General features: G+C 35.3%; 1 protein-coding gene across 6 annotated transcripts in view; it reads right to left on the bottom strand.

Moving 5' to 3' along the window:
* RAB3GAP1 (RAB3 GTPase activating protein catalytic subunit 1) overlaps nucleotides 1-12,778 on the bottom strand; it is a 117,809-nt gene that overhangs the window by 81,082 nt on the left and 23,949 nt on the right. For 5 of the 6 annotated variants that reach the window (XM_025935257.2, XM_025935256.2, XM_086715196.1 and 2 more), the window contains one exon: nucleotides 10,699-10,777. The exons of the other annotated variant lie outside the window; for it this stretch is intronic. In XM_025935257.2, coding sequence (XP_025791042.1) covers nucleotides 10,699-10,777 — 79 coding nt within the window. The remainder of the gene's footprint in view (nucleotides 1-10,698; nucleotides 10,778-12,778) is intronic. 6 annotated transcript variants of the gene reach the window in all.

Below are 12,778 nucleotides of genomic sequence, written 5' to 3'. Positions count from 1 at the left end.
TGCTCCAATCAAAAGACGTAAGGTGTCAGAATGGATTAAAAAACAAGACCCATCTTTATGCTGCTTACAAGATACTCATTATAGACCTAAAGACACCTGCAGATTGAAAGTGAAGGGATGGAGAACCATTTATCATGTTAATGGACATCAAAAGAAAGCTGGAGTAGCCATACTTATATCAGACAAACTAGATTTATTTTTAAAATTTTTAAGTTTTTTTAATGTTTATTTTGGAGAGACCAAGTGAGACAGAACACGAACAGGGGAGGGGCAGAGAGAAAGGGAGACACAGAATCCGAAGCAGGTTCCAGGCTCTGAGCTGTCAGCACAGAGCCCAACACGGGGCTCGAACCCACACACTGTTGAGATCATGACCTCAGATGAAGTCAGATCCTTAACCGACTGAGTCACCCAGGCGCCCCAGACAAAACATAAACTACAAAGACTACAGCAAGGGATGAAGAAAGGCACAATATCATAATAAAGGGGTCTGTCATAATAAAGGGGTCTACCCAACAAGATCTAACAATTGTAAATGTTTATATCCCCAACCTGACAGCACCCAAATATATAAAACAATAAATAACGAACATAAAGGAACTCATTGATAATAATAAAATAAGAGTAGGGAACTTTAACACCTCACTTACATCAGTGGACAGATCATCTAAGCAGAAGATCAACAAGGAAACAATGGCTTTGAATGACACACGGGGCCAAATGGACTTAACAGACATATTAAAAAATTTCATCCTAAAGCAACAGACTACACATTCTTTTTGAGTGCACAAGGGACATTCTCCAGAACAGATCACACACCAGGTCACAAATCAGGTCTCAACCAGTACAAAAAGACTGAGATTATGCCATGCATGTTTTCCAACAACAGCACTGTGAAACTTGAAATCAACCACAAGAAAATATTTGGAAAGACCACAAATACATGGAGGTTAAAGAATGTCCTACTAAAGAAAGAATGGGTTAACCAGGAAATCAAAGAATAAAAAAAAAACAAACATGGAAACATACAATAATGAAAACACGATGGTCCAAAACCTTTGAGACACAGCAAAAGCAGTAATAAGAGGAAAGTATACAGCAATACAGGTCTACTTCAAGAAAGAAGCAAGATCTCAAATATGCAACCTAACCTTACTCCTAAAGGAGCTAGAAAAAGAAAAACAAATGAAGCCTAAAGCCAGCAGAATAAAGAAAATAATAAAGAATAGAGCAGAAATAAATGTCATAGAAACAAAACAAATCAAACAAAAGAAAACAAAAACCGTACAACAGATCAAAGAAACCAGGAGCTGGTTCTCTGAATTAATAAAATTGATAAAAACCCCGAGTCATATTTATCAAAAACAAAGAGAAAGGACCCCAATAAATAAAATCACAAATAAGAAAGAAGAGATCACAACCAACACTACAGAAATACAAACAATTATTAGAAAATATTATGAAAAATTATATGTCAATGAACAGGGCAATTTTCAAGAAATGGATAAATTCCTAGAAATATATAACCTCCCAAAACTGAAATAGGAAGAAATAGAAAACCTGAACAGACTCATAACCAGCAGAGAATTTGAATTAGTAATCAAAAATCTCCCAACAAAGAAAACTCCAGGGCCAGATGGCTTCCGAAGGAATTCTACCAAACATTTAAAGAAGAGTTAGTACCTATTCTCAAACTGTTCCAACAATAGAAATGGAAGAAAAACTTTCCATCTCATTCTGAGGCCAACATTACCTTGATTCCAAAACCAGACAAAGACCCCACTAAAAAAGAGAATTACAGGCCAATATCCCTGATGAACATGGATGCAAAAATTCTAAACAAAATATTAGCAAATTGAGTCCAACAGTACATTAAAAAATCATTCACCACAATCAAATGAGATTTCTTCCTGGGCTGCAAAGGTAGTTCAATATTCACAAATCAATCAACATGCTATACCACATTAATAAAAAAAAAAAAAAAAGGTAAGAACCATAAATCCTCTCAACAGATGCAGAAAAAGCCATTTGTTAAAGTACAGCATCCATTCTTAATAAAAACCCTCAACAAAGTTAAGGATAAAGGGAACACACTTCAACATCATAAGGGCCATATACAAAAAACCCACAGCTAATATAATCCTCAATGGGGAAAACTGGAGAATTTTTTCCTCTACGGTCAAGTACAAGACAGGGATGCCTATTCTCACCATTGTTAGTTAATAAATTACTGGAAGTCCTAGTCTCAACAGTCAGGTAACACAAAGAAATCAAAAGCATCTAAATTGGCAAGGAAGAAGTCAATCTTTCATTATTTGCAGATGACATAATACTCTGTAGAAAACCCCAAAGACTCCCACCAAAAATTGCTAGAACTGATACACGAATTTAGTAAAGTTGCAGGATACAAAAATCAACGTACAGAAATCTGTTGCATTTCTAAACACTAATAATGAAGCAGCAGTAAGAGAAATCACAGAATTGATCCCATATACAACTGCACCAAAAACCGGAAGATACCTAGGAATAAACCTAACCAAAGAGGTAAAGATGTGTACTCTGAAAGCCATACAACACTTATGGAAGAAACGAAAATGACACAAAGAAATGGTAAAACATTCCATGCTAATGGATTAGAAGAACAAATACTCTTGAAATGTCTTTGCTATCCAAAGCAATCTACACATTTAATGCAATCCCTACCAAAACACCAACATTTTTCACAGCACTAAAACAAACAATCCTAAAATTTGTCCAGAACCACAAAAGACCCTAAATGGCCAAAGCAATCTTGAGAAAGAAAAGCAAAGCTGGAAGCTTCACAATTCCAAACTTCAAGTTACATGACCAAGCTGTAGTGATCAAGACAGTATGGTACTGGCAGAAAAACAGATACATAGATCAAAGAATGGAATAGAAAATCCAGAAATGGATTTGGATTTCCCAAAACTATATGTCAACAAATCTTCGACAAAGCAGGAAAGAATATTCAGCGACAAAAAGTCTCTTCAACAAACGGTGTTGGGAAAACTGGACAACAACACACAAAAGAATGAAACTGGACCACTTTCTTATACTATACCCAAAAATTATTCCAAAAGGGATGAAAGACCTAAATGTGAGATAGAAGAACATCAAAATCCTAGAGAACAACCTCTCTGACATCAGCCGTGGCAACTTTACTTAGATACGTCTCCTGAAGAAAGGGAAACAAAAGCAAAAATGAACTACTGGGACTTCATCAAGATAAAAGCTTCTTCACAGCAAAGGAAACAATCAACAAAACTAAAAGGCAACCTTTGAACTGGAAGAAGGTATTTGCCAATGACATACCCAATAAAGGGTTAGTATCCAAAATCTATAAAGAACTTATCAAACCCAACACCCAAAAAACAAATAACCCAGTGAATAAATGGGCAAAAGACATGAAAAGACACTTTTCCAAAGAGGACATCCAGATAGCTAACAGACATATGACAAAATGCTCAACATCACTCATCATCAGAGAAATACAAATCAAAACCACAATGAGATACCACCTCATACCTGTCAGAATGGCTAAAATGAACAACTCAGACAACAGATGTTGGCAAGGATGCAGAGAAAGAGGAACCCCTTTGGCACTGCTGGTAGGAATGCAAACTGGTGCAGCCACTCTGGAGAACAGTATGGAGGCTCCTCAAAAAATAAAAAATAGAACTACCGTCCGACCCAGCAATTGTACTACCAGGTATTTATCCAAAGGATATAGGAGTGCTGATTCGAAGGGGCACATGCAGTCCAATGTTTACAGTAGCACCACTGACAATAGCCAAATTATGAAAGGAGCCCAAATGTCCATCAACTGATGAATGGATAAAGATGATGTGGTTATGTATGTATGTATGTACACATACATACACACATACACACTGGAATATTACCCGGTGGTCTAAAAGAATTAGGGGTGCCTGGATGGCTTATTCGGTTAATTGTACGACTTCAGCTCAGGTCATGATCTCACAGTGCATAGGTTCAAGCCCCACATCAGGCTCTGTGCTGACAGCTCAGAGCTTGGAGTCTGCTTCAGATTTTATGTCTCCCTCTCGCTCTCTGACCCTCCCCCAGTCATGCTCTGTCTCCCTTCCCTCTCTCAAAAATGAATAAAAGTTAAAAAAAAAATTTTTTTTAAAGAATGAAATCTTACCATTTGCAACAACAAGGATGGAACTAGAATGTATTATGCTAAGCAAAGTAAGCCAGTCAGAGAAAGACAAACATCATGATTTCACTCATATGTGGAATTTAAGAAACAAAACATAAACATAGGGGAAGGGAAGCAAAAATAAGATAAAAACAGAGAGAGACACAAACCATAAGAGACTCTTAAATACCGAGAACTCAGGGTTGCTGGTGGGGTGTTGGGTGGGGGGATGAGCTAAATGGGTGATGGACATTAAGGAGGGCACTTCCACATTAATGAGCACTGGGTGTTGGGATGTGCACTGGGTATTATATGTAAGTGATAAATCAGTAAATTCTATTCCTGAAATCATTATTATATGTTAACTAACTTGGATTTAAATAAAAAAAAAAAAAAAAAAGAAATGGGCAGAAGACATGAGTAGACAATTTGCCAAAGAAGACATACAGATGGCTAATAGACATGTGAAAATATTCTCAACATCACTCATATCAGGGAAATACTAATGAAAAATTACAATGAGGTATCACCTCACACATGTCTAAATGACTAAATTTAACAACAAAGAAAACAACAGATGTTGGTGAGGTTGTGGAAAAAGGAGGACCTTCTCACACTGCTGGTGGAAATGTGAACTAGTACAGCCACTCTGAAAAACAATATGGCGGCTCCTCAAAAAGTTAAAAATAGAACCTACCCTACAATCCAGCAATTGAACTACCAGGTGTTTACCCAAAGGATACAAAAATACTGATTTGAAGAGACACATGCACCTCAATGTTTATAGCAGCATTATCAACAAAAGCTAAATTATGGAAAGAACCCAAATTTCCATCAACTGATGAATGGATAAAGAAGATGTGGGAGATATAGATATATATAGATATAGATAGATACACACACACACACACACACACACACACACACACACACACAGGAATATTACTCAGCCATCATTAAGAATGAAATCTTACCACTTGCAAAGACTTGGATGGAGCTAGAGTGTATAATGCTAAGCAAAGTAAGTCAGGGAAAGACAAATACCATATGATTTTACTCATATGTAGAATTTAAGAAACAAAACAGATGAACATAAGGGGAAAAAAAGAGGCAAACCATAAACTAGACTCTTAACCACAGATAACTGCTGGAGGAGAGGTGGGCTAGATGGGTGATGGGTATTAAGGAGAGCACCTGTGATGAGTACTGGGTGTTGTATGTTACTGATTAATCGTTAAATTCTACTCCTGAAACTACGGTTACAACATATGTTAATTAACTGGAATTTAAATAAAAACTTGGGGGAAAAAATCTAACAAAACATACAGGATCTATATGCTGAAAACAGTAAGACACCGATGAAAGAAATCAAAGAAGACCTAAATAACTGGAGAGACTATGTTCATCAAATGAAAGAGTCAGCATAGCAGAGATATCAGCTTTCCCTAAACTGTCTAAAGATTTAAGGCAATTACAATAAAAATTCCAGCAGCACTTTTTGTAGATATAGATAAACCAATTCTAAAACGTAAATGGAAAAGCAAAGGAGCTAGAAAAGCCAAAACAACTTTGCAAAGGAGGAATAAAGTTGTAAAGTCACACTAATTTCAAGACTTATAACAATAAAACTAGAGAACCAAGAGCATCCAGACATATACCCACATAAATACGGCCAAATGGTATTTGACAAAGGTGCAAAAGTCAGTCAATAGAGAAAGGAAGCTCTTTTCAACAAATGATATTGGAACAAATGAACATTCATTTGCAAAAAAGGAACCCTGACCTAAACCTCATACCTTACACAAAAATTAACTTGAAATCGGTAACAGATATACATATAAACTGTAAAAGTTTTAGAATAAAACACAGGATTAGCCACATGGTAAAGTTAACATCACTAAGCGATTAAGTCATATTGATAGCATGTCCTTCTGATACGATGTGATGAAAATGGCAATTCACCTCTGTGGTATTCTTTCCAAAATCCCACAACCCAAGTATAACCATAACAAAAAGAGATACACCCAAACTGAAGGACATTTAACAAAATACCTGACCCAAACTCCTTAAATCTGTAAAGAAGATAAAAATTAAGGAAATACAGATGTTTTCAAAGACCAGAGACTAAACAAACTAAGGAGACATGATGACTAAATGCCTGGATCCTAAAACAACTTCAGTGGAAAAACTAGTTAAATGAAGTTTAACTAATAACAAGGGAGCAAAGTTAGTTTCTCAGTTCTGACACATGTATCATGGTGATATAAGCTATTAACAGTAAGGGAAACTGGTTGAAGGTATAGCAGATCAGTCTGTACTATCTTTGCAACTTTCTGTAAATTGAAAAAAATCAAAATTGTTTTGAAGTTTTCTTTGTTTTTGTTTTGTTTTGTTTTTTAAGTAGCAGAAACCTCTGTACCCTGGGGCAAAGAGTTCTTAAACACAGCATGAAACATGACCCATAAAGTAAAATACCGATAAACTGATAGGACAATACATCTATTACAATACATCTAAAATAAAAAATACTGACATTGAGTGTTGATGAAGATGAAGAGCAACTAAAAGTCTCATACATTGCTGGTGGGAATGCAGAATTGTTCAGTCCCTCGGGAAATCAGTTTGGTCATTTGTTTTTCCTTTTTTTTTAATTAAGTTTTTATTTTAATTACAGTATAGTTAACATACAATGTTATACTAGTTTCAGGTGTATAGTGATTCAACAATTCCGTACATCACCCAGTTATGGGTGACAAAAGCACTCCTGAATCCCCATCACCTATTTCATCCATCCTCCCACCCACCTCTGGTAACCATTGGTTTGTTCTCTATAATCAAGCATCTGTTTTTCAGTTTTTCTGTTTTTTTTCCCCTTTGCTCATTTGTTTTGTTTCTTAAATTCCATGAGTGAAATCATATGGTATTTGTCTTTCTTATTTCACTTAGCATTATATCCTCTCTCTCTCCATCTATGTTGTTGCAAATGGCAAGGTTTCATTCTTTTTTATGGTTGAATAATACCAGTGTCTGTGTGTGTGCACCACACACACCATATCTTCTTTATCCGTTCTTCTATCAATGGACACTTGGGCTGCTTTCATATCTTAGCTATTGTAAATAATGCCGTTATAAACATAAGGGTGCATGTATCCATCCCTTTGAATTAGTGTTTCTATTTTTAGGGGGTAAATACCCAATAGTGTGATTACTGGATTGTAGGGTAGTTCTATTTTTAACCTTTTGAGGAACCCCCTACTGTACTCCACAGTGGCTGAACCAGTTTACATCCCCACCAAAAGTGCAAGAGGATTCCTTATTTCTCCATATCCTCACCAACACTTACTGTTTCTTGTGTTTTTGACTTTAGACATTCGGACAGGCATGAGATGATATTCCCATTGTAGTTTTGATTTACATTTCCTTGATGATGAGTATCTTTTCATGTGTCTGTTGGTTACCTGGGTGTCTTTGGAGAAATGTCTGTTCATGTCTGCACATTTTTTAATTAGGATATTTATTTTTTGGGTGTTGAGTTGTACCAGCTTTTTATATATTTTTTATACTAATCTTTATCAAATATGTCATTTGCAAATATCATCTCCCATTCTGAGTGTTTCCTTTTAGTTTTATTGGCTGTTTCCTTCACAGTGCAGAAGCTTTTTATTTTGATGCAGTCCCAATAGTATATTTTGGCCACTTCTTATAAAGTTAAAAATATGCACCTACCATATGACTAGCAATCTCACCCTAGGCATTTATCCCAGTGAACTAAAAATGTACTTTTATACAAAATCTGTTCACAAATATTTATAACAGCTCTATTCATAAATGCCTAAACCTAGAGGTGCCTGGGTGGCTCAAACATCTGACTCTTGATTTCAGCTCAGGTCATGATCTCACAGTTCGTGAGATTGGGCCCCACACTGGGATCTGTGCTGACAGCACGAAGCTTGCTTGGGATTCTCTCTCTCTCTCTCTCTCTCTCTCTCTCTCTCTGCCCCTCCCCTGCTCACAAACTCTTTCTCTCTCTCTCTCTCTCTCTCAAAAATAAACTTTAAAAATAATAAATATAAATACCCAAACCTAAAAACAACCCTAATGTCATTCAAGGAGTGAATGAATAAACAAACCAGTATATATTCAGACAACAGAATACTGCTCAGCAATAAAAAGGAACAAACTATTGATACAGAACTACTTCAAAGGATCTCAAAAGCATTATGTTGAGTAAAAGAAACTAGTCTCAAATAGTTACTACATAATTCCATCTCTATGACATTCTTAAAAGGAAAAAACTATCAAAACTAAAAATATATCAGTGATTGCAGAAAATTATAATGGACAAGAAGAGTTTTTTGGGAAGTTACAGAACTGTTCTATATTCTGATTGTGGCGGTAGTTTTAAGAAACCTATACATAGGAACATGTGTGTGACTGGGTTGGTTAAGCATCTAACTTAGTTTGGGCTCAGGTCATGATCTCATAGTTCATGAGATCAAGCCCCATGTCAGGCTCTGTGCTGACACTGCCCTGTCTCTCTGTCTCTCTGCCCCTTCCCTGCTTGTGCTGTCCCTATCTCTCTCAAAATAAATAAATACACATTTAAAACAAACAAAACCCTATACATAGGTGTTGAAGTTCAATGAACTATTCATCAAAAAAAAGTTAATTTAACTATATACGAATTTTAACTAAAAATTTTTTAAAGTAAATGTAAAGGTTAAAAAAACTAACAAGAGATTTTCATTAATATATAAAAAGAAATAGATCACTAACATGTACTGCATTAATACATAGAAAGGTTTCACTCACTCATTCAATAATTATTTTTAAACTATAAACTATGTGTCAAACACAATTTTAGGAAATAAATATTAAACAGTTGATCAGAATGAATATATTTTGCCTATGGAATGGACATGAATTGGGGGGGACCAGTTGTCAAACTGTATGGGTTATACAGTGCTCCTTCAAAATACATGTCTATCTAGAAGCAAAAAAAAAAAAAAAAAGGTTGAACAGAGATTTTATAACAGCATTCAAATTTTGATAAACACATTATGTACCACTATCTTACTAAATCATCACAATTATTCTTAAAGGTACATATTATTTATTACTCTGTCTTTACAAACATAGAAACCAACTCAGAAAAATTGCCCAAAACTGAAAATAAGTATGTGAGCTAGAAATTCAACATAAGTATGTCTAATTCACTGTCTGCCCAAACAGTAGGTGTTCAATTAATGGTAAATGAGGTGAATGAGTGAGTACATGCAAAATCATGTTCTATGACACCATGCTGCCCTCCGGTCTTTTGCCATTTTAAATGTATATATTCACATTTTAAAAGATCTGAAGAGAATCTGGATTGATTACATTAAATGGCAATTTATTAAATTACTCTTATACTTGTTTAAATTCAGTTTTTAAAAGTTGACACTAAAATGACAGGCATATTTATGAAACAATATCCAGTTTATTTGCATTTGCAATTAGTTTTCTTTTTTTTTAAGCAAGCTACATAGTCTACTTGCTATAGTAATCACACTGAAATGAAGAAAAAAAGAAGCAAAGAAATTATCATTTTCCCCTTTATTGAAATTCTTCAATAAAAAATCAAGAGACCAACTCATACCAACAGACAAACATAAAACCAGTATATAAATGTATTTTACCTAGGTGTCCTTTCTTGACCATACACTCATACTTGAGACATTTTGGTAGTGGTATGCTTCAATACCACCCCTACCAAAATGAGAGAAAAACCTTTTAAGTGTGATGTACCTCTTATATTAATCCATCACATTTATAATTTAGATATGATGAGTTATGATGTTATCATGTAACTGAGATCAACATTTTATTTCAGTTTAATTTCCAACAATACACATTAAGTTTTCTACAGTAAGTAAATGTTTCATGCTAGTCATCAGAATTATAGGTAGGCTCTACCCTAGATAATGAAACAAACTGCAGAAAAGAATAAACAGCAGGCCTGTGACTACTATCCTTAGAATGGCCTGCTTGCAAGGCTGACCTTTCACAGGCACCTAGGAATTTGGATTTGGAGAAGGTTCTCAAAAAACTCTTCAATAAGAGTTACTGTGCTTAAACTACACAATGTGGTTTATGTTGAACACCAGCTTTTCTTCTGGGAATCTGAAATTTTGTTATGTACCGGTCAGAAGGTGCCAGCCCCCAAATACAAACCCTGAGAGCTGAGCCGCTAACAACCTTCGTTGGTAGATGTTTCGTATGTGTTGTTACAACTTACTGTTAAGGGAATTTAAGTATATCCTGAGTAACTCCATTGGGAAAGGATTCAAACACTTCCTCCAACTTTGCCTCAGGCACCTTTTCTCTAGATTGATATTGTTAGCATAATAAATCATAGTAAGTGTAACCTTGGGCTGAGTTCTATTCATCCTCCTGACAAATCACTGAACCTGGGGGAGGTCTTGGGGTCTCCCAACACACATACTAAAAGTTACCTGAGTAAAATGTATACCTACCATCTTACCAGGCAATGTGCTCTCGGAGGAAAGTCATTATTCATACACAACAAATCTTGCATAGACTGTGGAATAACATCTACAAAAACATTTCATAATGAAAAAATTAGTATGTTCATTCTAAGGCAAAATTTTGTAACATGATTTAAAAAAATCGTATTACATAACATGTCTTGCTAGTCCATATAGTTATGCAATTGCTTAAAGATTTATATCTAGGGCTATCTCTAAGATTTGGGGTGAAAAAGATGTCCTTCTCATGGGGGCCTGGGTGGCTCAGTTGGTTAAGCATCCGACTTCAGCTCAGGTCATGATCTCATGGTTTATGAATTTGAGCCCTGCATTGGATTCTGCTGATAGCTCAGAGCCTGGAGCCTGCTTTGGTTTCTGTGTCTCCCTCTCTCTCTCTGACCTTCCCTGACTCGCGCTCTGTTTTTACTCTAAAAAATGAATAAACATTAAAAAATATATATATATAATAAAGATGTCTCTCTCTCAATGTCTTTTATTTCTAAAAAGCCAGCTTCTAAGTATTGTTCCCATGTTTATAATATTTTCCTTTCTTCTATGTCATGACTCAAACAGTTCCTCAGCCTTACTAGAAAGCCATGTTTTATCTCTTCTTCTTGGTCTGCCCTTGTCTCTACTTTTCTTCAAAACTACTTACAGTCCTGTCACTTCCTTACCACCTCTTATGGCCAGCCTTTGCTGGCCTCTGGCCATCTTAAGTGTTCTTATAAAACCATTAACCAGGTTCCCACCCATGTATAACCCATGTATCTTTAAGCACTTGTAATTTATAATAAGATACTGACGTATATCATCCTTATTTATTTATAAATGCATACTAAACTCAAAGCATAAAAAATATTTATAACATATCCTTTGTTGTATAGTCATAATTCCTTAGCAAATTTATGTTTAATTACCTTTTGAAAAAGAGTATATAGGAGAACACTAATGACTTGATGCTTTAACTAAAGCCAACAAACAACTCCAACAAAATAAACTATCAGTGCTCAAATCTTCTGACCTCTGATAACATAGTTTTAAATGTGTATCTCCAAATTAAATGAATTGATGGTTTACTTGTAACTTCTACCACTAGGTACAGCTTCAATCACAACCAAATTCAAACTGCATCATACATATATACATATGTACATATACATACATACAACAATAATGACTTAACTAAAATCCATTCATCTTCTCTCAGACCACAGTTCATCTCAGAAACACTGATTCTGAGGCTCCTGGGTATCTCAATCGGTTGAGAGTCTAACTCTTGATTTCGGCTCAGGTCATGATCTCATGGGTTGTGAGACCGAGTCCCCTGTTGGGCTCTGCACTGACAGCATGGAGCCTACTTGGGGTTTTCTCTCTCCCTTTCTCTCTACCCTTCCCCATCCCACACTCTCTCTCTGTTCCTCTCTCTCAAAACAAATAAACACTAAAAAAAACCCAAAAAACACTGATTCTAAGCCTCCTTATTTTAACAGCTTCTTCTTGATGTTCCTCAAATTAATAGCACTTAAGATTTCTCTCCCTTTAACAGTTTGCTTCATTAATGAGCAAAATGTTGGAACTGGAACTTTCTGGGCTATTATCAGACTTCCCACCAGCTGCATATATTTCCCTCTTCCCCTTCCTCCTCAAGTACACTTATTCATATTCTGGTTTAATTATTTTACTGTATAAATTGTCTTAATTATGTGTATATATAGTCAGTGTGATCTGCCCTAGTTTCCAAATCTGAATGCAGATGCTATCTACTTGTTTTGTTTCTAAGAATGCCAAAAATAAATAAAGGTAATATAATTTTATTCCTACACAAGAAAAGGCACAAATATTTCAGGCCTATACTTACAAATAATATCTGTATTGACCAGAAAAACTTTTTTTTCTTAATTTATTTTTTTCAGTTGAAGTATAATTGACATATAACATTATCTTAGTTTCATGTGTATGACATAACAACTTGATAACTGTATACACTGCAAAACGATCATCATAAATCTAGTCAACATCTGTCACCAGTTAAAAAACATTTTCTTGTCAAAGAATTTTTAAGATTTAC

This window comes from Puma concolor, chromosome C1 (assembly GCF_028749965.1).
Source record: "Puma concolor isolate L17-30 chromosome C1, mPumCon1.1.hap2, whole genome shotgun sequence".
NCBI classification, from domain to species: Eukaryota; Metazoa; Chordata; class Mammalia; order Carnivora; family Felidae; genus Puma; species Puma concolor.
The sequence above is the reverse complement of the archived record's forward strand: the minus strand, read 5'-3'. Positions and strand labels throughout refer to the sequence as shown.